The sequence below is a fragment of the Sus scrofa genome, chromosome 6 (assembly GCF_054392235.1).
Source record: "Sus scrofa isolate SSC_HxYL_T2T_F1_AM1 chromosome 6, Sscrofa_HxYL_maternal_Yorkshire_Landrace_v2.0, whole genome shotgun sequence".
NCBI classification, from domain to species: Eukaryota; Metazoa; Chordata; class Mammalia; order Artiodactyla; family Suidae; genus Sus; species Sus scrofa.
The window spans coordinates 93,274,751-93,300,284 of NC_139388.1; the positions used below are offsets into that span (position 1 = coordinate 93,274,751).

The window sequence follows — 25,534 nt, forward strand, 5'->3', positions numbered from 1 at the left end:
TGAAAAGAACAGTTTATGCTGTGCTTTATTAAAATGTGCATCATTCTTTTATTTAAAAATGTGCATCACTGTCTCGTGCTCGGCGCGCGCGACCTCAGCGTGGTGGCCCGCGGCGGGCCTTGTCCCCGCCCGGCTCCCGCCGAGCCGTCGTGCGCAGGCGCACTCAGGTGGCGCGGGCCCGGGGGCTCCCGCCCATGGCCAGGTAGACGTCGATGGGCACGTGCAGCAGCGTCAGGCAGTGGCAACCGGGGCAGCGTCGAAGCGGCCTAGGGAAAAGCGGGGTGTGACAGGGGCCGCTGAGGCGGAGGCCCGCCTATCCTGTTGGGATGGCGTCTAGGAGTGCACTTGGGGTCCCCGAGGTTCGGGCGTGGATGTGGTACCTTATATGGGGCGGGGTCGGTCTAGGGACGGAAGGTGGGGCGGCAAGGAGGGGCGCCGGCCTTACCTGACCGGGTTGTGCTCCGTAGCTACAGGCTCCGGGCTGTCCTGGGACTCAGGGGCGGCGGCAAGGCCGGGGGAGTCTCCAGCCTCAATGGGGAATCTTCGACCCTGAGGGGGCTCCTGGGCACTCATGTCCAGGCCCCGGGGCGCTCTGCGCGGGGAGTAGCGGTCAGGCCGCTACCGGGCAGCTGGGCTCCCCCACCCGGCGCCCGCCCCTTGGGCTGTTGCTCACCTGCCGGAGGCCGAGACCGGTCCCAGGCCGGAAGCAGCTGCCCGAGCCCTGGCCACGGGAGGACGCTCCGGTCCAGGCGGATCCGGGCAGGTGTCTGCTGCGCGTCCGTTCCCGGGCGTCGAAGGGGAAGGCTGCATTGTGACCCGGGCCGAGGCGCGGTGACCTCATAGAACCCGTTCCTCCGGCCAGGGAACCTCACGCTGCCCGGGCACTTAGCGGGGTGGCGAGCCAAGAGCTGGAGGGCTCATGCCATGGGTCGCACAGACCCCGAGCTGCCCTATGGGGGCACAGGAGGCGGCGTCCGCCGAAAGGAGCCTGGCATCCTGGGCTGCGCGCAGACCCCTGGAGCGCCCCCCACAGGCGGGGCCGCGAGCGACTCACTGCCTGGCGCGGGGTCGGGGCGCAGCAGTGACTGAACCCGGACAGGGTTTGGTGGTGGTGGTGGTGAGGGCAGATAGGAGCATTGCTCATTTTGGCCAAGAGTCACACATCATTTACATCACAATTAGGCCAGAGTTTTAAAATGTCTGGCCCTCTCCCTCCCCACCACCTGCGGCTGCTGTCTCCAGACGGAGAATGCTTTAGCCCTGGGGGCGGCTGCGGATGAAGTCCTTGGGGGGAAAAGGAGCGGGCCAAGGGCGATGGTGGAGTAGAGCTGCCTCGCAGAGGCAGCATGAGCTGAGAGGGTAATAGGAAGGAAGGAGGTGTTAGACAGCATGGAGGACTTTCTGCTCTCCAATGGGTACCAGCTGGGCAAGACCATTGGGGAAGGGACCTACTCAAAAGTCAAGGAAGCAGTTTCCAAAAAACACCAAAGAAAAGTGGCAATTAAAATTATAGACAAGATGGGAGGGCCAGAAGGTGAGCTGGGGGCCCTTTGGAGGAAGGGAGGGCTGGCTGAAGTGGGTGGGCGCTTCCTCCAGTCAGAAGGACCATTTCCTCCTTCTCTTTGATCTGAAACCAAGGAAAGCAAGGGAGTGTGGCTCTGGGGTAGGTCAGTGGGGAACAGAGGAATGCTGGGTGTCAAGGACAATCACACCCTCCAAAGTCCAAGATTAAATCTGCAGGAGGTAGAAGGATCCTCAGAAACAGAATCCAAGCCCACCAGGGCTTTCCTATTCCAGGACGGGAAGAGACTGGAAGGCTGTGGCCAGGACTAGCAGAGGGCAGGAGTGGGGCCAAGGAAGGTAGAGACTGGGAAAAGACAGGGCTTATGGAAAGAACTGTGACTCAGGAGTCAGAGGTGAGAGGAGCTGGCTCACCACGCTGTGGGCAATCAGGCCTCACAAAAGATTCAACAGCTTTGTCTAAAAAGTCTCCAAAGCATTTTGATATCCACGGTCTCACAGGCTGCTCACAACGGTCCCTGAGGCTGACAGGGAACAGTTCCTCTGAATAATATATTAGCTACAAAAACAACAGGGGTGAACATTCTTTGCAGTGTCCAAATAGCTGGATGTTAAAGGCTGTGCAAGGGAACCAAGGCACAAGACCCAGACATGGTGGGCCAGAGCTGGAAGGCAGGAGTCAGGAGAGGAGTTCTAGGCCCTTCTGGACTTGACACTCCTTCTCTTTTCCCTTGTGTCCTTAGAGTTTATCCAGAGATTCCTGCCTCGGGAGCTCCAGATTGTCCGTACCCTGGACCACAAGAACATCATTCAAGTGTATGAGATGCTGGAGTCTGCTGACGGGAAAATCTACCTGGTAATGGAGCTGGCTGAAGGAGGGGATGTCTTTGACTGCGTGCTGAATGGAGGGCCACTGCCTGAAAGCCGGGCCAGGGCCCTCTTCCGTCAGATGGTCGAGGCCATCCGCTACTGCCATGGCTGTGGTGTGGCCCACCGGGACCTCAAATGCGAGAACGCCTTGTTGCAGGGTTTCAACCTGAAGCTGACAGACTTTGGCTTCGCCAAGGTGTTGCCCAAGTCATGCCGGGAGCTGAGCCAGACCTTCTGCGGCAGCACAGCCTATGCCGCCCCCGAGGTACTGCAGGGTATTCCCCACGATAGCAAGAAAGGGGACATCTGGAGCATGGGCGTGGTCCTGTACGTCATGCTCTGTGCCAGCCTACCTTTTGATGACACAGACATCCCCAAGATGCTGTGGCAGCAGCAGAAAGGGGTGTCCTTCCCCACTCATCTGGGCATCTCAGCCGAATGCCAGGACTTGCTGAAGCGGCTCCTGGAACCAGACATGACCCTCCGGCCTTCAATTGAAGAAGTTAGTTGGCATCCATGGCTAGCAAGCACTTGATAAAAGCAATGGCAAGTCCTCCCCAATAAAGCAGGGGGAGAAAGCAAACCCAAAAACCCGCTTCTAAAATGTTGATATATATTTTACACTTTAAGTTTACTTATCCTAAATCTTACCTATACCCTCCCCAGCCTTACTTCTCTTTCCCTTTAAAGATCTTCATGGAACGAGAGGGCCTCATTCAGACTTCCCTTTTATTACGGCTGACAAGTGATTTTCATACCGGTGTTTAACTAAAGTTAATTAAAAACAGTCCCCAGAATCATACACGTACAGGGGGAGGACAGGAGAAAAATGACCAAGAGCAACTGAAAAAACTGTTGTTGCAACTTCCTTTCCAAATAAAAGCAGAAGCGTTGGGAATGCAGAACAGCCTCTTGACTCCTTGTCTTGGTGAGAGGCCTGCTGGGGGCTTGGCCCTTCCTCATCCCAAAGGCCGAGCCGAGTCTGGGATGAGGACAAGGGACTTCCTCAGGACCCAGGCTACCTCCCACCACAACCCTCCCCCAGGCTCTAAGTAGGAAGCCACCCTGCTCTGGCTCTAGAGCAGTTGCTGTGGGGACAAGAACAGACCCCCAGACACTTTCCAGCTTCTGTTGAATCTCTTTAATGCTGTTAACGGCAAATCTGGAAAAGGTTCAGGAAAAAGTTCTTTTTTCTTTCTTTTTTAATTACAAAACTAACAGCTGTTAGAATCTTTTTTTTTCCTTTTTTCTTTTCCCAGCTAGAAAATACTCTGGGGAGATGCATTATAATTTAAAATATATAATATTGCACAAACAACCAAAAGGTTAATTAAACTAAAGAAATAATTACAAAGAGAAAACCCCATCCCATCAAAAAAAAAAAAGATTAAGCATTCTCTCCATCCCACCCCCTCACGGAAGGTCTGAAGTGGAAGTGACCACCACTCTCTTGGCGTCCCTGACCACGATCCCTTTAAATCATTGGTGAACACACCAGATTATGTACAAGAATCACCAGAGCAGCATCATGAAGCACCAGGGGCTCCAGGGATTCCTGCAGCCCCTCATTCCCCCAAGAGAGGCGCAGCTTTACCAGTGTGGAGGGTGAGAGCCACAAAGACTGGATCTGCCTTCAGGAAGAAGAGCTTTTGCAGAAGCCTGATGAGAGTCTCAAGAAGTTCACCCCCAACATATCCCTTCAGGAAACCGAAGGGTTGCGGCGGAGAAGCTGGGCTTACCAGAGTTGTAAGTACTCGGCTTTGATCACTGCTCTGTACCGCTGGTAGCTGGCTTGTGTCCTAAGCTACAGGGGAGTCGAGGTGGGTAGCTGGTTGGACAAGGTATCCTGCCAGTCAACGCATGGAAGGGCCTGAAGTGGCCCCCTCCCTTCTTGGGGAGGGGAAGAGGAGCAAGAGCAGACTCTTGCAGGTGGCACAGCTGGGCTAAGGACTCGGGTGCATCTGACATGAAGAAGCCTTGGGAAAGGCATTGGGGACATACCAACCTGGACTGGGTGAAAGGAGGGAGGCGGGAACTCAAAATTTGGTCTCTAGATTCTGAACCACAAGGAACCTTTCCAGGAATGGAAAATGCCTGGGAGGGAGATTCCTAAGAGAGGCAAATGTCCCAGAAGCGAATGCCTCTTACCCGCTGGGATAGGAACTGAAATGTGTTCGCATCCCTGTCTAGCCAAAGGCAGGTGGCACGGCCTTCCCTGCCTGCTTGTAGGTGAGAGTGTGTTGTCTCGGCGTCCTCCAAGAGATTGGTGGTTTAGCCTCTGTCTACACAGGTAGATGGGCTAGGGCTATCCCTTGGGACTTCCTAGCAAGCGTACCCAGGAACAGAGGGCATTCAGCAGAAAAATGTAAGCTCTTCCGGTGGGGGTAGGTCTCCTCCCCCTCGGGTCATCCTAGGGTTAGCACAAGTCAGAGTTCCTGATTTGGATTTATCGAGCCCCTTCCCAGATGTGCGGAGAGGCCTAAAGGGCCAACAAGGAGCAACCCAGAATTTCCCCAGAGCTCTGGCTGATAGAGGCCATTTAGGGGACAGTCTTAGTCAGTGTCTTCCAGGGCCAGGCTGAGACGTGCGAGGGAGGTGGGAGGTGCTGTGGCGGGGGAGCTGCGTGCTCTGGCTCCCCTCATTCCCAGTCCTCCCACTCTACGTCTTCCAGCTGCAAAGGGAGGGGATAATGGAGAGCACAAACACGTATTTACTCCTCTGAGTCAAGCCCAGACCCAGGCTCCCCAGCTGCCTCCATTTCAGGAAAGCCCTCCCACAACCCCCACCCCTGGGCCATATGCAGCCTCCTATAAATGCGAACTACTAGCCTTAAGGAATGTCTGGGGAGCAGAGCTGCCCTCTGCCTAGGGGGTGAGTCGGCTGCTCTGATTGCTCCAGACTCAAAGGAAAGCTTCTACCAATCAACACTGGACACTACAAGGGGATACCCTGCCTATAAGAACTAAGTCAGTCAACCCCTTAAGGAAAATTTGTCTCCTGCAGAGCAGCTAAGAACACGAGTCTGAGAGGCAGGAAACTTGAGAGTGGCACTGTGATTAGAAGCAAGCATGGCACTGGACTACAGGGGCTCACAGGGTCTCTACCTGGGGCTCTAGCTCCCTAATCCCCAGCTGAAGTCTCTGTAGGCAACTCTTCTGGCTTGTTGGCAGCAATCCCTGGTATGATGGGTTATAGAGTGATTCTGTTCTGCATTATCATATGTCAAGTTTTAAAGAGAGCTGCAAGAGTTCCCGTCGTGGCGCAGTGGTTAACGAATCCGACTAGGAACCATGAGGTTGCAGGTTCGGTCCCTGCCCTTGCTCAGTGGGTTAACGATCTGGCGTTGCTGTGAGCTGTGGTGTAGGTTGCAGATGTGGCTCGGATCCCGTGTTGCTGTGGCTCTGGCGTAGGCTGGTAGCTACAGCTCCGATTGGACCCCTAGCCTGGGAACCTCCATATGCCGTGGGAGCGGCCCAAGAAATAGAAAAAGACAAAAAAAAAAATAATAATAATAAAATAAAATAAAGAGAGCTGCAAAGGAGTTCCTGCAGTGGCACAATGGGATTAGCAGGATCTTGGGAACATGGGACACAGGTTCTATTCCTGGCCCAGCACAGTGGGTTAAGGATCTGGCGTTGCTGCAGCTGCAGCTTAGGTTACAACTGCAGCTCAGTTCTGATCCCTGGCCCAGAAATTCCATATGCCGCAGGGCAGCCAAAATAGAAAAAAAAAACCAAAAACCAAAAAAGGGCTTCGAAGACAGCAAAGACATGAAGGCCCTGTGGCATGAGAGGGCACAAGACCTTCTCTATCCTGAGTATAGTGAGGTCACAGGTGTAAAATACTCTTGCATAGTCACTACCTGCCCCCAGGCCTCAGTCTCCCAACATGAAAAATAAGGCCCTTCCCATCTCTCTAATCTGTTCGCCTCTTTAGAGCAGGTTCTTGAGCTACATGATGGAAGGAACCATGTGGTTCTTGTGTGACAGTGGATATAAAATGACTTGAATCACATGTGTGGACTGGAGCCTCAATCCTGTCCCTTATTAGCTGTGAGAGCTTCATCCCCAGGCTCTGATTCAAAACGACCCATTCTTGATCCTGAGAAGTGGTTTAGAATAATAGGCCTTTGAGCTTATAACTGGATTGGCTTTTGTGGTGGTTTCAGGAACATGGACCAGTGCTCCCATGTTTCCCAGGGACTATGCCTCAAGTGTGCACATGCATCATCTATCACAGTGTATGAGATTACAGTGATCAATGCCAGGCCACAGAGGCTCAGGTTCAGTGATCACACTGTCAAATTGTCTCCAAGGCCAGGAGTTTGCTCAAGTTCCCCCCATCTGGCCACCATGAATCAAAAGATCTGGGGCAGGATGGCAAATCATTTTTTAGTAGCTCCCCAGGTAATTCTGACAGGAGCTAATGTCAAGTACTCTCCCAGCCATCCACCCTGGAATCGAGGGGAGGCAGAGCCTGCTGATCACAACTGTTCTGGGCCTGAGTGGGAGGCCTGAGCTCCTTTCCCGAAAGCCTGCCACCTAGCTAGGAGCAAAGACCCATCCTGAGGGGACACCTGGGCTTGGTGGGGCGAGTCCTGAGACCTGGGATCATTGGGCTTGCCTCCCTGTGGCCAATCAGGCCCACTCACCTCCCCAGAGGCGTCCACTTTGGAAAGTGCCATCTGCACTTCTTCCTCAGTCATGTCCAAGTCAAAGTCCTTCTCCCAGTCCTCGCTGATGTCTGTGCTTGAGCCTAGAACGATGACCCAGAGTGTGAAAGACAGGCAGGGGTATGTGAAGAGGTTGTGGCTGGGGCTGACAGCACCCTTTACAAGGGCCTGAGAAATACACCTCAAAGGTCCTTAACATTCTCCCTTCCCTGGCTCAGTGATCCCACTTTTAGGAATCTATTCTAAGGAAGAATCTTGGATTTGGTAAAAAAACATAACCATAAGAATATTCACTGTTTTGCTGTTACAGTAATGAAAACTTCGAAAACCACCTGAAAGTCCACTGCTAGGAAATTACAAAAATAAATGGTGCAGTCATAAGATGAAACATTATGTGGCGTTTAAAGTTTAGGCTATAGAACGTTTATATACATGGCAAAACAGTTACCCAATAGTGGAGAAGCACTTTGACCCAGAAGCTCCCTGGGGGCCATGGAAATCTTCTGGAAGAAATAAACAATGAACCTCTTCCTTCTCAGTCACACCATTCTACCTACACTGATCCTGCTACTCCTGAAACATACCAGGCACATTCCTACCTGGGGCCTTTGCAAAGATTGTTCCCTGTACCTGGAGCTCTTCCCCAGATATCCACAGGCTAACCTGTTTGCTTCCTTCACACCTTTGCTCAAATCTCACCATCTCAGTGTGGCCTACCCTGACTGTCCAACATTCAACGGCAACCGTGCCCCCCTCACTCTGCTCTGGTGGTTCTCTCTTCCATTATATCACTTTCCAGTGTATTACATAATCAGATTTACTATGCTTATTGTCTAGTAATAGAGGAGGCAGAATGAAAGCTCCCCGAGGACAGGACTCTTTTGTTCTCTTATGCATTCCAAGTGACTAGAACAAATAGTTTGTACTCAATAAATATTCATGGACCCTTTCTCTAAATCAGGGGTTGGCAAACTATGGCCTGTGGACCCAGTCCAGCCTACCATCTGTTTTTTGAAAATAAAATTTTGAAACACGCCATGGCCATTTGTTTACATATTGTCTATGACTGCTTTCATGCTGAAACAACAGTGTTGAGGAGGTGGGACAGAAACTGTATATCCCCAACGCCTAAAATATTTTGACCTGGCTCTGTATGGAAAACATTTACTCCTTCCTGCGCTAGATGATTCTGATGCTGCTGAAGTTTGCCAACCACTGCTCCAAACATTCATATTTGGGTATGGCTTCTTACAGGCAATATAAAAAAATGTACATGTAGAAGTTTTTACTAAGAAGACAACTACAAAGATAGTTCCTATATACGTAGTATGATTCCATTTAAAAAATATGCTCATAGATACATGCACACAAATAGGAAGGATGAGCAAAATATTCACAAGAATATGAATAGTTCTCTCTAGGTGATGAGGTCATGGGGTAAAAATTTTTCTTTTTTTCCCCCTAAAATGAACACATATTACTTTGTAATCTTTTTTCTTTCTTTCTTTTTTTTTTTTTTTTAAAGCACCTTTAAAAAGAGTAAGCTCTGGAGTTCCCATTGTGGCTCAGAGGTAACAAATCTAACTAGTATCCATGAGGTCTTACCCCTGCCCTCACTCAGTGGGTTAAAGTATCCCATGTTGTTGTGGCTGTGGCATAGGCTGGCAGGTGCAGCTCTGATTCGACCCTGTAGCCTGAGAATCTCTTCCCCCCCCGAAAAAAAAGAGTAAGCTCTGATCTCCCAATGGCACCATCTGTAAATATTTTGTTTCATCTTTTCCAGGTTGTTCCTCACCAGGGTCCCAGGCTCTGAGACACACACCCCCTCGCGCCCTCCACCCCCAACCCTGACGCTCCTTGTAAGTAGCCTTGCACTGTTCCCTTAGCCACCCAGCTAACCATAAGCAGAGACAAGCAGACCCGGGTGGAATCCCAATTCCCACTGGAGGAGCTATTAGAATGCAGATTCCTGCCCTCCCATCCCCTTATTCAGATTTAGCTCGTGTAGGTGGTGGCCCAGATTTCTGTATTATAAATGGGTACCCGGATAATTCTGTGTAGACCTCGGCCTGCAGTTTGAGATACAACATTGTTAAAATTAGTATCAGGAGTTCCCACTGTGGCTCAGTGGAAGAGATACCGACTAGTATCGATGAGCATGTGGGTTCGATCCCTGGCCTTGTTCAGTGGGTTCTGGCATTGCTGTGAGCTGCAGCTCAGATATGTCGTTACTGGCAGCCATAGCTATGATTCCACCCCTAGCCTGGGAACTTCCATATGCTGCATCTGTGGCTTAAAAAAAAAAAAAAAAAAAAAAAATTTGCAGTATCATGTAAAGTACCTATAACATATATACATAGTGGATATTTAACAAATGGAGCCATGAAAGGCATGGTCTTAAGAGTTAAGTAATTTTGTACATGGTCCTATAGTCAGGGGCAAGTCTGCAACGAAGACCCAGTTCTTCTGACTTAGCATCTAAGGCTCCCTGTACTTTTGGGACACTCTGGTGGCTTGCTCATGGCTGTCAGTGCAGACTTCCTGTGTGTTAGGAGCTGGATCCTGGCTGATTTCTCCCTTCAGAGCTGTGGTCATGGCCATGGCAGCTTTCCTTAACCTCAGGCTGCCCTCTAGGGATTTGAAACTCTCTTCTTCAAGCTTAAATGCTAGCACAGACCCTCTGGGATAAAAAAGTATCAGCTAACATCTTTGGAGCACTTCACATCCACTCTCTGGGATAGGTATTAACAGTCCCATTTCATAGATGAGGAAATCAAGGCTTTGAGTGGCAGAGAGATGAATCTGGGCTTTCTCTGCCACCTGCCTCCTCCCACCACCCTGTCCTGTCACACAATGAGAGTATTAAAATCTCCATTACATGGAGTTCCCGTCGTGGCGCAGTGGTTAATGAATCCGACTAGGAACCATGAGGTTGCAGGTTCGGTCCCTGCCCTTGCTCAGTGGGTTAACGATCCGGCGTTGCCGTGAGCTGTGGTGTAGGTTGCAGACGCGGCTCGGATCCCGCGTTGCTGTGGCTCTGGTGTAGGCCGGTGGCTACAGCTCCGATTCAACCCCTAGCCTGGGAACCTCCATGTGCTGCGGGTGAGGCTCTAAGATAGCAAAAAAAAAAAAAAAAAAAAAAAAAAAAAAGACTTGAGCCAAAGTACAGCAGTGAGGAAGCGGGTAGGGTGGGGACAAGAAATAGCAACAACAACAACAACAACAACAACAAAAAAAAATCTCCATTACACTGTGCATGTGCAGAGAACTGATCTATGAGAAAATTTAAGACTTCATGATGGAGTTTTACTGTTTCGTAAGAAAGGAGAGGGAGTTCCCATCGTGGCTCAGTGGTTAACGAGTCCAACCAGGAACCATGAGGTTGCGGGTTCGATTCCTGGCCTCGCTTAGTGGGTTAAGGATCCGGCGTTGCCATGAGCTGTGGTGTAGGTCGCAGATGCAGCTCAGACCCTGGGTTGCTATGGCTGTGCTGTAGGCCGGCAGCTACAGCTCTGATTAGGCCCCTAGCCTGGGAATTTCCACATGCCGCAGCTGCGGCCCTAGAAAAGACAAAAAATAAATAAATAAATAAATAAAAAATAAGTAAGAAAGGAGAGTTTTCAGGTGATTACTAACCTCACAGTGCCGTCACTTATAGCTTATTTTATTCCATTTAATTGGATCTCTGCTCCTCCAGGGAAGAAATGGAGGCAAAAGCCATTCCCAAGTCAGCAGTGGTGAAGTGGGGTTTTAAGCCCAGGGCTCCTTCCAGTCCACAGGCCATAGGGCCTACTCTAATCTCCTGTGCTTGCTCCCTGCTGAGGGAACCTGAGCTGGCTAAGTCTAGTCTCCTCAATCAAATGGATCTCGGCACAAAATGCAGGTGGGAAGCAGCTCTGCAATGACAGGCATCACCATGGGACCTCAGGGGTCCCTGTGGCTGGCCACCCCCAAAGGGAAAAGGAGTCACACTGTCTCCAAGTCTCCCTTTACTCTGTCCCTAATGTCCCACCCTAATCCAAGATCCCAGCTTCCCCCCACTGAGCGACTGCAATTACTTCTGGTGAGTCTTCTGCATTGAATCCCCAAGCCCCCCGTTTGCAAATCCCCAAGTGCGTCAGAGGCAGTATGGCGCACGAGCTTACACTGAATCTTCCCCACAGTCTCATTTCTTCCAGTTTCTACCCACCACTCATTTTTTCTGATCATGCTTTCCAGTAGGCCAATTCCATGTGGAACCTATAATTCTTTAACCGTTTATTCCAGCCCTTACTCAGATTCCATGATCATTCTGATCACTTCCTGTATACACCTAGACTCTTGTCTTTTTTTCTCCCCGGCTAAACTTGAACCTTGATTAAGTCCAACTTCCCATCTGTTCTGTGCCTGCACTTGAGCAACTGAATGTGGCTGGAGAGAAGTACAGTAGGGCTGATTGGTCTCTCTTAAAATTCTTGAATGGACCCTTTGTACCAGGCACCCAGCAACCCCACATCACCTGTTGGGTCTAGCACCTACTCTTCACTCTCCTAAAAGCTACTTCATGCTTTTATAAATACTTATTAGGTGAGTTCTTGATCTCAGTTTTCTACCAGTTAAAAAAAAAATGGAGAAAATCTCACAGATCTCATAGGGCTTTTGTGAGAACTGAGTGATATGCCTATCAAGTGCTTAGGCAGAGCTGTACAGACACACAGAAAGTGCTCAGAGAACAGTACCTCTTATTATCATCTTTATCATCCCTCCCAAAGCATGGCTCTACCCAAATTTCTTCTCTCACTGAAGACCTATCATGAATCAATTACCTCCAACATACAGAGGAGAAAATGGAGGCTTAGAAAAGATCAGTACCTTTTCTAAAGTCACACGGCTTCTGAGCAAGGTTGGGAGATGAAGCCAGAACTGTCTAAACTCCAGAGCCTGAACCTTTAGCCTCTACATGTAAAGCTTTTAGTATAGGTTGGGCATATAATATGAGCAGCGTGCCCTGCTGCTTTGTGGCACCAAGTCCACCTTTCTGAATTCAGTTCAAGAGTTTTTTTCTTTGTCTTTTTAGGGCCGCACCTGAGGCATATGGAAGTTCCAGGCAAGGGGTCAAATCAGAGCTGTAGCCGCTGGCCTCCACCACAGCCAGAGCAACACCAAATGTTAGCCATGTCTGTAACCTACACCACAGCTCACAGCAACACTGGATCCTTAACCCACTGGGCGAGGCCAGGGATCAAACCTGCATCTTCATGGATACTAGTTGGATTTGTTACTGCTAAGCCATGACAGGAACTCCCAATTCAAGATTTTAAGTTTTTTTTTTTTTTTTTCTTTTCCTCTAGCCACACGTGCAGCATGTGGAAGTTCCCAGGCCAAGGATCAAACTCGTGCTGCAGCTGCGACCTATGCCGCAGCTGTGGCAATGCTGGATCCTTAACTCCTGCAAGGGAACGTCCAAGATTTTAAGTTCTCAAGTTCTATTTCTGAGCCAACTCCCATCTCTCTTCGTGTTCCTCCCTTTCCTGGGAACAATACAGAAAAGTGGGCTTTGGTCACCCTCTTCAATGTGCCCCATGCCCTCTGCCATCTGGATTGTATAGGGCCCTCAGCCTGGACTACCACTCCTCCGCACCTGCCCCAAACTCTCCAACTCTCCTACACAACTCCTGTCTCCTCGGTGAAACACCTGCTGATTCCCAGAGGTTCTTCTTTCTCTGCACTCCTCCGGTACCAAGCCTGTCCCATACTGCTTTGGGCTTCATCATAAAGACTGCAGCTCTAGCCCCTCCCTCCTTAGTGTCTCATAAAGAGTAGGTAGCAGCTCAATGGATGACCTCACTGAATCAGAGTCAGAAGGCAAGCACTGCATTGGAAACTGGAAATGCAGCAGTTTCCACAAGGGAGCAGGGTAGGGTGTGAGGGGGCCCATTTCCCATCCAGTGCAGCAAGCCAGCCCCTCACAGCCAGCAGGTCAGTGCTCACTTGATGAGCTTGGTGGCCAACTGGTGCTGAGTGTTGGCAAAGACAGGATGCCTGTGTGTGAGGAGCAAGGGGAGGTCTCACTGACAAGAGGCTATCCCTGGAGAGGTATCTTGGATATGGCAAAAAAGCTGATACTAGAGCCATCACTGTCCTTTAGTTGCAGGAGTTAGAGAGAGGATCCCCCTTGACATAAAGTCAAGGGTCTCCAGTCTAAAATTTCATTATGCGGATAAGAAACTAAAGCTCTATTATGTGAGCTGGGTCACTCCAAGTTCACAAATGTTCATTTTATTCTTCTTTAAACTGTACATGTAAGTTGTTTATATCTTTTATAATAATAATTAATGAAGCACTAGGGAAGCTAAATGACTTTCCTAACACCATCCAGGGAAAAGATCCCCGACAGCAATCAATGTCTCAGGAAGTCCTGCCCTGAAGTTGAACTGTCCAAAAGGACAGAAACGGGCACAGTGTGGTAGTAAAGGGCACGGGTTTCGGATCAGACAGACCTGGGTCTGAATCTGGGGTTGCTACTTCCCAGCAGTGTGACGTCCAACAAGTTACCTAACATGTCTGAGGCTCACTTTCTTTTTTTTTTTTTTTTTGTCTTTTTTGTGCTATTTCTTGGGCTGCTCCCTCGGCATATGGAGGTTCCCAGGCTAGGGGTCCAATCAGAGCTGTAGCTACCGGCCTACGCCAGAGCCACAGCAACGCAGGATCCGAGCCACGTCTGCAATCTACACCGCAGCTCACGGCAACGCCGGATCGTTAACCCACTGAGCAAGGGCAGGGATCGAACCCGCAACCTCATGGTTCCTAGTCGGATTCGTTAACCACTGCGCCACGACAGGGACTCCGACGCTCACTTTCTTCATTAGCAAAATAAGGACAGGAATATGGGGTTGTGAGATGTAAATCTGAAATTAACGAGCTCCCTTGGTAACTGAGAAATTCCATTAAAAGCATGTAATGCTGCATTTAACGCTATGTCCTTAGCACAGGATCTGACATAAACCTTACTGTGATGAATCTGAGACCTCAACAATTAATTTTAAGAAGCATCCTAATTGCAGAGAAGAAATGCATTTTAGAATCGATGGAATACAGTGAAAATACTCCACCTAGAGTAGCTGTTGTCACTGCCATCATCATTATCACAAGTGAAGGTGATCTGCTCCTAGGATCCTCTCAAGTGACAAGGAGACAAATCTGCCTTGTGAGGTGACAACTCTCACCTGCCCTGCCCCAACACGCTCCCTGGGCTTTAGCCTTTACTTACCTTTTTTTCCATTGTTGGAAGGTGTAGACTTCCCACTGTCCGAGTTCAGCTCAAATACCCGTAAGTCTGTGAGTACCTCCTCTCTCAGAGTCTCTACTCTGGCTGGAGGTCTGGGCTCTGGGCCACTTGGGCGGCCAGCAGGGGTGTTGGGCTTGGACTGAGCAAGGGGCGGGGGTCCAGTCTCACCCACATCCACAGCCAGGCCCTGTTCCTCCAAAGATGCCTCTAGAAGCTTTTGGGACAGGTCCTTGGGCATCACGGCTGCCTCAGATGCAGGGGCAGGTTTGGCAATCTGTGTCACGAGGGAGATGCTCTCACTGCTCTCCGATGGAGTCACCTCTGTTGGAGGCTCAGTGGGGGTCACCAGATTCTCTTCACAGGGGCTCTGAGGGCCAGGTCCTCCTTCAAGGGATGTGGAAGTTCTGGCCACAGGAACCTTTACCTCTTTTGGAGATGTGGGCGAACTTCCCACAAGCTCCTCTGTGAAGAGAGAAAGGAAGGGAAAGAAAGTGATGTTCCCTGGTCAGCCCCAAGATGACCTTGATGCTCTCTGAAGAGAGACTGCAGATTCCTGCCAAGGTTTGCTCTGATCAAGACTAATGGTGTATGGAGTTCCCGTTGTGGCTCAGCGGTAATGAACTCGACTAGTAACCATAAGGATGCAAGTTCGATCCCTGGCCTTGCTCAGTGGGTTAAGGATGCAGTATTGCCATGAACTGCAATACTGGTTGCAGATGCGGCTCAGAACTGGTGCTGCTGTGGCTGTGGTGCAGGCTAGCAGCTATAGCTCTGATTCAACCCCTAGCCTGGGAACTCCCATGTGCCACAGGTGCGGCCCTAAGAACAACCCCCCCCCCCCAAAAAAGACTAACAGGTGCATTTCCTCATGTCATGGTTTCTCCACAAATACTCTGTTGGTCAAAGGGCTAGCACATGCTTCCTGGGCACTCAGCTTTCAGCACTGCAGCCCAATTATAGCTTAGAAAGCCAAAACTAGACAGTTAGTCAATTTGAGGTTCAGGTTGAGCTCACCTACAACCCACGTGCATGATCTTGGGCAAGCCATTTAGCTCTAACCTACCTGCCTCATTTGCAAAAGAGGGATAATGAAGTTGTGGGAAGGATTGTACATGTAAAGCTTTTAGTATAGGTTGGGCATATACTATAAGCACTTAGTAACTGTGTTAACATGATTATCGTGCAGGTGGTTCCAACACACTGTCCTAAGCTGAGCTACCAGGCAGAGGATGCTCAGCTCTATCCCTAAGCCAGCAGTCTCCAAGTCTGGCTAGGCATTAACAGTACCAACTGAGCTTGTTAAAAACACAAGTTCCCTTGTGGCTCAGCAGGTTAAGGATCTGGCATGGTCATTGCTGTGGCTCTGTTTACAGCTGTGGTGCAGGTTTGATCCCTGGTCTAGGAACTTCTGCATGCTGCAGGTGCGGCCCCAATTTTTTTTTATAAGTTTGGCCACATCTCCATAGCGTCTTATGCAGAAGTGGGGCAAGGGAATCTGGAATTTCAATAAGCATCCCAGATGACTCTGAAGTAGCTAGCCCATGGACTGACAGGGAACTCTGCTACAACTGACACGTGATTACTGTACCTAAACCTGGGCTCCACCACCCCAGGTAAACATCCCCTTGTTCGTTCAGCCCATCCTTGGCATGTGCCAACACTGCACTCATTCCTTCCTCTTCCCTGGGTTGTCACCTCCCTCCAGGCTTCAGAGAGAATGGTCCAGACAGCCCCCCAAAGGCAGGACTTGGTACTTGTCAGTTCCTCTTACCTTCTTCCTCTTCCCAGTCAGGCTCTTCAGAGATGTTCTGTTCTGCCCGCTGCTTCAGGGCATCCCTCCGGGCCTGCTCCTGAATGTGGGGGAGAAGATGGCTAGAAAGAGTCAGGGAACCCTCTTCCCAGACCCTGGTCCTGATCCCAGCACTCTTAGTACCCTCTGTCCCCTTCTTCCCTCAACAAAATCAAGCCTACCTCCCCCATGGCTGAGTGGAGTACCTCCCCCTGTTGGGCCAGCATACCTGTTCCAGTTGATAGACTTTATAGAAATACCGATGCCAGAATTCTGAGTGGGAAACAGCCGCGGGCACCTGCAGGGAGAGGACGGCGGAGGTGAGACTTTGGGAGTGGTTGTGTAGGGTCTATGTCCCCAGCTTATGGGCCAGCTCCCAGCCACTCTGGATTACAGAAGGGCTAAGTAGCGGAGTAGGGCGCTTCTACCCCCAAACCCACCTTCCTGGCCCAGCATGGCCAAGGAGGGAGAAAAGAATTCTAATCAGGTTTTGGTAGCCCTTCCATTTCTTACCATGATTGCCAGAAACATGGCGAATTAGTTTCCCTCATGTGGATTCTTGGCTCAGGACCTCGCTGGTTGGGCTCCACAGAGCCTCCCACTGCTATCTAGGCTAGAGGACTCCACAAATGACTCTGCACATGTCCCTCCCACCTCCCCCCACCTCAAGCCAGGAGCTGGCTGAGGTCCTGCTGGTGGGCCCTCACCATCTTGGTGTAGAGGGCCCTGATGGAAGGGCTGCCCACAAGGAGCTCTGAGATCTCCCCCTTCTTCTCCTCCAAGCAGAACTGGGAAAGCCAGGCGTCAAACAATTCCGGGGGCCCTGCAGAGGAACAGACGCTGACGGTCAGTTCCATGGGTCTGGTAAGAACACTGGGCCTAGAGAAACCACACCTAGGTCTGGACATGGACAATGAGGAAAGCTTAAGGTTTTTCCAGAGCCAAATGGCCCAAGAATGGGGGTCAGGCAGGGTGACCGGTGGGTGGACCTGATATCTGGGCGTGGCCCCCGAGTAATCAGAGAGGGGCTGCAGTCTCCATGCTCTCCCTTGCCTGCCTGCTTTTTCGCCCACTGCACTTGGCTACTGACTCGCCTTCTCTCTGAAACAGCGGTTCTCAGGTTGCCAGCAACTCCATGTTGCTGGGATCTAATGGTGGCTTCTCTGTCCTCTTTATGCGACATCCCAGTTTCTGACCCTGGGCGCCACTCCCTTCCTCTTGAAGCCCTCTTCGCTCCTGGCTTCTCACTCTTTTGTCAATTTCCTCCCACTTCTCTAGTTCCCTCTGAGTCTTCAGTGGGCTCTTCTTTTTCCTTTCCTTATCTCTTCTCAGTCTCCATTTTCTCCCAAGATAACTTCCACTCAACCATGAGTTTCAACCTCCTCCTGCTGACAATTCCTCAGTCTGTCTTTGCAGCCCAGGCTACTCTTCTGGGCTCCAGATGCAGAGGTCTGGCTGCCTGGATACATCCAGCAGCAGATGCTGCAAACACAATGTATGCTTATCTTCTTCCCTCCCCCACCTTCCCACCTAGCTATCCACTGGAGGAGGGGGAGGGAGAGGAGGGGGCCCTCCCAGACCCCTCCCTCATCCAGTCACTGTGGATTCCACTTCCTCATTGTCTTCTATGCTCACCTTCCTCTTCATCCCACCTGCCACTTTCCTGGTTCTGGCTCTACCTTGATGTAGGATTCCTACCAAGCCTCCTAACTGGTCTTCCCATCTTTTGTCTCTCCCTCTCTATTTCATCCTACACAACCATGCCCAAAGGCTCTTTTACACGGTGTAAAATCTGATCACCTCAGGCCTCAGACCTCAAAACCCTTCAATAGTTCTCTATAGGAGGGCTTTTCAGGCTACAGTCCAAAGATGGGCTTAAAGGGTTAAAGAATTCCCACATTGCATATAAAAATCTGTTAAGAAACGGTTTATTACTGCCCACAGATTTTTAAAGGCCTTGTGATTTAACAAAACGTTAAGAACCCTATCTTGAGCACTTTAGGACAAAATTCCAGCTGCCTAGCCTGGTGCCTTCCAGTCTGGTGCCTCTGGTGGTGCTGCTGCCCTCATGCCCTCACATGCACCCTTTATCTGACCTTCCCCAAGGCCTAGATTTTCTGGATCTTCAAATGTCCTGGTGCCATGCTTGAACACCCTCCATCTACTTCTGGAAGTACAACCAGTTTACCTCTAATTCATCACTAAAACCTCAATTCAGGTGTTACACCCTAGGTTTCCCGGGCTGGGCTGGGTACCATCCTCTGGGTTCCCACTGCCTCTATCTTTCTCCAGAAGCAGTCACTCCATCTCTACTATCTTTGCTTTAGCCCTCTCCTAACAGCATGTTCCTGGAGGTCTGGAGAGGGTTGAGGGTTTGGCCCACTTCTGGTCTCCAGTTCTCAGCCTAAGGCTTGCTGCACAGCAAGGGCTTAGCAAACAGGCCAAAGGAAAGGCAGGCAGACAGCAGGGCTGGGAGGTAGCCTGAGCTGAGGATGGGGGTGAGAGGAGCAAAGCCTCTGTAGAAGGGGATGAAGCAATCGGGGTTCAGGGGGGAAGGCGGGACCATCAACCCATCCCACTAGATGTAAGGTTCAAACTACCCCCACTCTGGCCCCTCTACACAGGGGGTGCCCGGCCACTGCTGCCAGAGACAAAGAGGGCATGCAATCCAGACCCCTTGGTCACCTGCCCAGCAAGCCTGCCCCTCACTGCTACCCCCTCACCATCTGGTTCATTGCAGTAGGTTGCTGGGTCTGACTGCAGACTATATAGACGAGCCTATAAGAAAGAAAGAAAAGAACAAAAATTCTGAAGTGCGAGGGATAGAAAGCAACTCCTTTCTGCCAATCAATGACAACTCAGCTTCTCCCCACTGGGGACTTGGCAATTAACACTGTGGGCTACAGAGTAGAGTCTAAGACTGGAGCTCCTAGAAAAATGGTCTTTCACCCATATTTCACCCATGGGAACTAAGGAAATAAAGTGTAAGCAGGCTATAAAATTATAGTATACAATGGTTCTAAATTATGTAAGAGATGAAAAATGTTAGTGAAAATGTATTACTAAAGTCCAAATTTACTGGAAAATTTTGAAATAATGCAACTCCCTCAAATTAAAACAATTCATCAAGAATTTCTTAATATTGGGGCGTTCCCATTGTGGTACAGAGTAAACAAATCTGACTAGTATCGGTGAGGGTGTGGGTTCAATCCCTGGCCTTGCTCAGTGGGTTGGGGATCTGGTGTTGCCATAAGCTGTGGTATAGACAGCAGGCTCGGCTTGGATCCTGTGTTGCTATAGCTGTGGCTGGCAGCTGTGGCTCTGATTTAACCCCTAGCCTGGGAACTTCCATATGCCTCTAGTGCGGCCCTTAAAAAAAAAAAAGAAAAGAAAAAAAGAATTTCTTAATTATGGAGTTCCCCCATGGTTCAGTGGTTGAACCCAACTAGTATCCATGAGAACACTTTTTTTTTTTTTTCTTAGTCTTTTTGCCATTTCTTGAGCTGCTCCCATGGCACATGGAGGTTCCCAGGATAGGGGTCAAATCGGAACTGCAGCTGCTGGCTTACACCACAGCCACAGCAATGCGGGATCCAAGCCGCGTCTGCGACCCACACCACAGCTCATGGCAACGCCGGATCCTTAACCCACTGAGCAAGGCCAGGGATTGAACCTGCAAACTCATGGTTCCTAGTTGGACTCGTTAACCACTGGCCACGATGGGAACTCCGAGAACATGGTTTGATCCATGGCCTCACTCAGTGGGTTAAGAATCCAGTGTTGCCATGAGCTGTGGTGTAGGTTGCACAGGTGGCTTGCATCTGGTGTTGCTGTGGCTGTGGTGTAGACCGGCAGCCACAGCTCCAATTCAACCCCTAGCCAGGGAATTTCCATATGCTGCGGGTGCAGCCCTAAAAAGACAAAAAAAAAAAAAAAATTTTCTTAATTTCATAGCCAGTCTACCAAATGAACTATAAGCTGTGTTCCCATTAGGGACACAGGAGTTGCAAACTTCAGCTATAAACAGAAAGTCCTCCCCTTCCTTAACACTAGGGAAATGACTGAATTATGCTATATACACTTAAGAATTTAAAGACATTGGAGTTCCCTGGCAGCCTAGCAGTTAAGGTTTGGTGTTGTCACTGCTGTGGCTCCAGCTTGACCCCTGGCCCAGGAATTTCTGCACGTTTCCAAAAAAGGAAAAAAAAAAAAGAATTTAAAGATATTAAAAATGATGGTGATTGGGAAGTCTGCTAATAGTTAATTATAATTTTTTTTTGTCTTTTTTTTTTTGTTTTGTTTTGTTTTGTTTTTTGTCTTTTGTTGTTGTTGTTGTTGCTATTTCTTGGGCCGCTCCCGCGGCATATGGAGGTTCCCAGGCTAGGGGTCCAATCGGAGCTGTAGCCACCGGCCTACGCCAGAGCAACAGCAACACGGGATCCGAGCTGCGTCTGCAACCTACACCACAGCTCACGGCAACGCCGGATCGTTAACCCACTGAGCAAGGGCAGGGACCGAACCCGCAACCTCATGGTACCTAGTCGGATTCGTTAACCACTGCGCCACGACGGGAACTCCTTTTTTTGTCTTTTTAGGGCCGCATCCACAGCATATGAAAGTTCCCACACTAGGGCTATAGCAACATCCTGAGCCACAATGGCAACTCCAACTGCAAATTTTTGTTTGTTTGTTTTTTAGGGCCACACACATTGCATATGAAGGTTCCCAGGCTAGGGGTTGAACTGGAGCTATAGCTGCTGGCCAACACTGCAGCTGTAGCAATGCCAGATCTGAGCTGCATCTTCGACCTACACCAGAGCTCATGGCAATGCCGGATCCTTAACCCGCTGAGCAGGGCTAGGAATGGAACCCACAACCTCATGGTTTCCTGGTTGATTTGTTTCCGTTGTACCACAACAGGAACTCCTCTAATTGTAAATTTTTTAAAAGTGGGTTACAAAATTGCATGTACAGGAGTTCCCTGTGGTGTAGCAGGCTAAAGATCTGGTGTCGTCACTGCAGTGGCTCAGGCTGCTGCTGTGGCACAGATGCAGGTTTGATCCCAGGCCTGGGAACTTCCATATGCCTCAGGTATGGCCAAAAACAAACAAAAAACAAAACCAAAATTGCATGTACAAAGTGCTTTTTTTGTTAAAAAGGAAAAACTCAAACTATCTTTACCACTGTTTGTGAGTAAAAAGAAATGGAAGGTTAGGAGGTCCCCTAGCCTGGGAACTTCCACATGCCGCAGGTATGGCCCTAAAAATCAAAAAAAAAAAGAAAAAGGAAAAGGAAAAAAGGAAAAGAAGGTTATACACACCAATGAAAAATCAGTGGTTCGCTTTGAGTGATGGGATTATGGGTTTAGACATAACTATCTTGCTTGTCTGTATTCTCCAGTTTAACTATACACATATACTTCTTTTTTATGAACATTATTGCTTTTGTGAGCTCAGGTTGGAAGCCTGGTGTCATTGGGCAACCGCAGGAAAAGCCACCGGTGAATACCTTGGTGCCATCATAGGGCTCAGCTGTGCCAGATGGTGTGCCCATCAGGGTGATGACATCGCAGTCAATGGTTTTGTCTGGTGAGGGAGCAAAAGTGTCGGAGATCACTCCTAGGAAGTCAGACAGCCCTTTCTTCATTTTCTCTGTTGCTCCCGAGGAGCCTTCGGTCTGCAGAGAGAAGGCAACAGAGGAAGCAAGTGGCCCAGGAGTAGGATGCAGTTCGGGGAATGCGGTACGGAGGTTGAAGTGTCAGGGGCCAAGGTGTACTGGGGGTGGGGGGGGCAGAGAAATGCTCATGACTTTTCACCCCTCCTCTGGTGATGGAGAAGGAGAAAGAAACAGTCAGGGTCCCCATCCCTCAGATGGGGGTGCAGAACAGCACCTCAGTAGGCCTGTGCATGTCAGCACAGAGCTCCTTTACTGTCTATTTCATCAAAATTTCAAGGCCAATCAGGCTGATGAAAAATTGATAGGAGAGGAGTTCTCCTGCAGTACAGTGGGTTAAGGATCTGGTGTTGGCACTGCAGTAGCTTGGGTCACTGCTGTGGGGCAGGTTCAGTCTCTGGCCTGACAACTTCCACATGCTCTGGGCGAGGTCAAAGAAAAAAAAAAAAATTGACCGGAGAGGATCCATGCAAGGACATTCAGTAGGGAAGACTTATGGGGTAGAGTGATGAGAAAGGTACTAGCTTTGGGGGTCAATCTTGGATTTGAATCCCAGTTCTATTACCTGTTGGTTATGAGACCTAAATCCTCTTGGAGCCTGCTTCCTTATTTATAAAATGCAGATGAATATACTTCCTCGGGGGGGGGTTACTATGGCGATTAAGAGATAAGGCATATACATTGCCTGCCATATAGCAAACACTTAACAAATAGCAGTACTGTAATACTACAATTTCATCATCATCGTTGTTCAGGAAGTAGAGTAATGTATACGAAAGGCTGAGGAAATATGGGCAGGATAAGAACAGACCTCCCAGAAGGGGCAAGTGGGGCACCAATCTTGAGCCACACTGGTCAGAACACCCTTGAGCAAGCAAGGGTGGGTGCTGAGAGACAGGGCCAGGCTCTGCAAACCTTATAGAAAAGTGAGGCCTTCCCCTTGTGGCTCAGTGGATTAAGAACCCGACTAGTATCCATGAGGATGAGGGTTCAATCCCTGGCCTTGTTAAGTGGGTTAATGATCTGGTGTTGCTGTGGCTGTAGTGTAGGTGGGCAGCTGCAGCTCCAATTTGATCCCTAGCCTGGCAACTTTCATATGCCGCAGGTGGGCCCCCCCCCAAAAAAAAAGGAAAAGAAAAAGACAAAGAAATATTTACTCCTGATTAGGCTCCCCAGGCATTTTAAACCTAGAGCCTATCAATAAGTATGTGTTGGCCCAGTATATAATCATATTTTTTTTGTTGTCTTTGTGTCTTTTTAGGACAGCACCCACAGCATATGGAGGTTCCCAGGCTAGGAGTCAAATCGGAGTTGTAGCCACTGGCCTATGCCAGAGCCACAACAACGTGGGATCTAAGCCATGTCTGTGACCTACACCACAGCTCAAGGCAACGTCAGATCCTTAACCCACTGAGCAAGGCCAGCGATTGAACCTGCAACCTCACGGTTCCTAGTTGGATTTGTTTCCACTTCGCCACGACGGGAACTCTTTTTTTTGTTGTTGTTGAATGAAAAAAGAAATAAATAAATGAAAGAAACAAGTGGTGCCTCTGCTACTGGCTAGACCTACAGGAGTTCAGCTGGATTACTGCTTGTCATTCATGATTACCAGTAGCTGTGCTTAGCAGGCTGACAGTATTTTACAAGATTCGACAAAAGAAGCTTGGCTAAAAAACTCCCTAACATGTTTTTCAGAACATGGCCTTGGAAAAAAAAAAAAGAGTTAGGAGTTCCCGTCACGGTGCAGTGGAAACAATTCTGACTTGGAACTGTGAAGTTTCGGATTTGATCCTTGGCCTCGTTCAGTGGGTTAAGGATCCGGCATTGCTGTGAGCTGTGGTGTAGGTCAAAGACAATGCTCAGATCTGGCACTGCTGTGGCTATGGCCAGCAGCTATAGTTCTGATTTGACCCCTGGCCTGGGAACCTCCATGTGCCAACGGTGCAGCCCTAAAAAGCAAAATACAAACAAACAAACAAACAAACAAACCCCCCCCCAAACAAACAAAAAAGCCCAAAATGGCCTTGAATCACAAGGCAATTGATTCAGCTGGTGATCAAAGAAAGTGAAATCTGGAGTTCCTGTCGTGGTGCAGTGGTTAATGAATCTGACTAGGAACCATGAGGTTGCGGGTTCGATCCCTGGCCTTGCTCAGTGGGTTAAGGATCTGGCGTTGCCATGAGCTGTGGTGTAGGTTGCAGATGTGGCTCGGATCCTGCGTTGCTGTGGCTGTGGCGTAGGCTGGTGGCTACAGCTCCGATTTGACCCCTAGCCTGGGAACCTCCATATGCTGTGGGAGCGGCTCTAGAAAAGACGAAAAAAAAAAAAAAAAAGAAAGTGGAATCTGTTCTACTCCTAAAGGAGAAACTGTACTAGAAAGCCAGCATACTATTCTTCATCAGAACTTGAGGTTTGCAGGTCTATCTCTGACCATATACAATTCTTGCTTTTTACACTGACTTTTAGAATCTAAAGAGAATCCCACTATACATCATTAGGGCCAGTAAGAATACAAGTTGGCAAAACCTTTCTGGAGGGTAGTTTTGAGCAGATATTAAAAGGTGTAAAAACTGCACTCACCCTATATCCCTTCCAATACTTTATTACAAAGAAAATATTAATGGCAAGGTTTAGCAATCAGAATGTTCACTATACCTCTGTTTACAATACTGAAAAAAACTGAAATAGGAAACTAGAAATTGGTTAAATCCACACAACAGAACACGTTGTCATTTATGATGCTGTAGAACGAGGTATGCAATGATTAAGTAAAGAAGTATAAAACACCGTATTCAGTGGATTCCAGTTTCGAAAAAGAAAGTGTACATAAGGGGTACACTCCTCAAATATTAACAGTAGCTAATCTCTGGGAGACAGAATTACAGGTGTCTCTAGGCCTTTCTTTTTCTTGTATTTATCTGTATTTTTCTGAACAGTCTACAATGAATGGCTTTGCTGAGAGGAAACACTTGCTGAAACAATACAGAAGTGAGAAAACTCATTATTACTTAACCTATGTAGCTTGTTTGCCACATTTATGACAGACACAATTTTCAAAATGGGAGCCTACAGGGAAAAACAATCACCTAATGGGGGAAAGACTGGGAGCCCTAACCTGGGTCCCATGTAGGTCAGGCTACGGGGGATAGCTGCTTGGAATGTGCAGGGGGTACTTACGGCCAGCTTCTCCTTGACCACGCTGGCAGTGGCTGCAATGGTGCAGGCCGTGTCATGCTGCACCACCTGGGTGAACTCGGTCAGGTCCCGCTTCATGAACTCCAAGGCTTCAGAGGACTAAGGGAAGACAGAGACGGATGACAGCGCTAGCGGGCTTCACCACCCTTTTTGTTCCTGTTCCCCATGCTTCGGTACCAAAGAGACACATGGAAAACTCAAGGGACACAGGAAGCCTGGGCTCAGAAACAAAGCTCACTTGTCCCAATTCCACAAGCTGGGATTACCCAACGGCAGAGAGCACTGAACTTCCTGCTGCCCTGAGGACAGGGACTGAGCTCAGCCTAGACACTTCGAGTCCTCGGGTTTCTCCTAGACTAGATGAGTCGTTGTGTTGAGCACATGTCTTGAGGAAGGGGGCATGTGTAGCCGGAAAACAGAACAGACTTTGAAGTGTCACTTTGCTATGCTGTACGTCATGACCTTTGTCTCCAATTTCAAACAACATGAAGAGAACGTGTGTGATTTTTTTAATCAAAGGGAAAGTGTCCCTTTTTACTTCTTTTGT

The 25,534-nt window shown here is 49.3% G+C and overlaps 3 protein-coding genes across 7 annotated transcripts in view; 1 reads left to right on the forward strand and 2 right to left on the reverse strand.

Moving 5' to 3' along the window:
* Positions 1 to 4,789, reverse strand: FAM229A (family with sequence similarity 229 member A). The gene is made up of 4 exons (XM_084963740.1): positions 2,745 to 4,789; positions 674 to 2,311; positions 446 to 592; positions 1 to 266 (listed from the first exon to the last, which is right to left on the reverse strand). Exons 2-4 carry the CDS (start codon positions 808 to 810, stop codon positions 164 to 166), a joined length of 387 nt encoding a protein of 128 aa, XP_084819866.1. The 5' UTR covers positions 811 to 2,311; positions 2,745 to 4,789; the 3' UTR covers positions 1 to 163.
* On the forward strand, positions 1,390 to 2,926 carry TSSK3 (testis specific serine kinase 3). Its single transcript, NM_001287419.1, is given in 2 exon segments — positions 1,390 to 1,534; positions 2,265 to 2,926. Coding segments are annotated over 2 exon segments (807 nt in total).
* Positions 3,518 to 25,534, reverse strand: part of BSDC1 (BSD domain containing 1) — a 26,940-nt gene continuing 4,923 nt past the window's right edge. For 2 of the 5 annotated variants that reach the window (XR_014807405.1, XR_014807404.1), the window contains exons 3-11: positions 24,970 to 25,086; positions 21,628 to 21,795; positions 18,843 to 18,897; positions 16,827 to 16,942; positions 16,349 to 16,417; positions 16,102 to 16,180; positions 14,313 to 14,792; positions 5,975 to 7,146; positions 3,518 to 5,842 (exon numbers count right to left, since the gene is read on the reverse strand). Coding sequence is in view for 2 of the 5 variants with exons in the window: in XM_003356284.5 (XP_003356332.1) it covers positions 5,030 to 5,062; positions 7,043 to 7,146; positions 14,313 to 14,792; positions 16,102 to 16,180; positions 16,349 to 16,417; positions 16,827 to 16,942; positions 18,843 to 18,897; positions 21,628 to 21,795; positions 24,970 to 25,086 (1,221 nt within the window). In the remaining 3 variants the exon portion in view is untranslated. Of the gene's footprint in view, positions 5,843 to 5,974; positions 7,147 to 8,552; positions 9,981 to 13,893; positions 14,793 to 16,101; positions 16,181 to 16,348; positions 16,418 to 16,826; positions 16,943 to 18,842; positions 18,898 to 21,627; positions 21,796 to 24,969; positions 25,087 to 25,534 lie in introns of those variants that run through there. The other 3 variants (XM_005665183.4, XM_003356284.5, XR_014807407.1) reach the window with 2 other exon arrangements.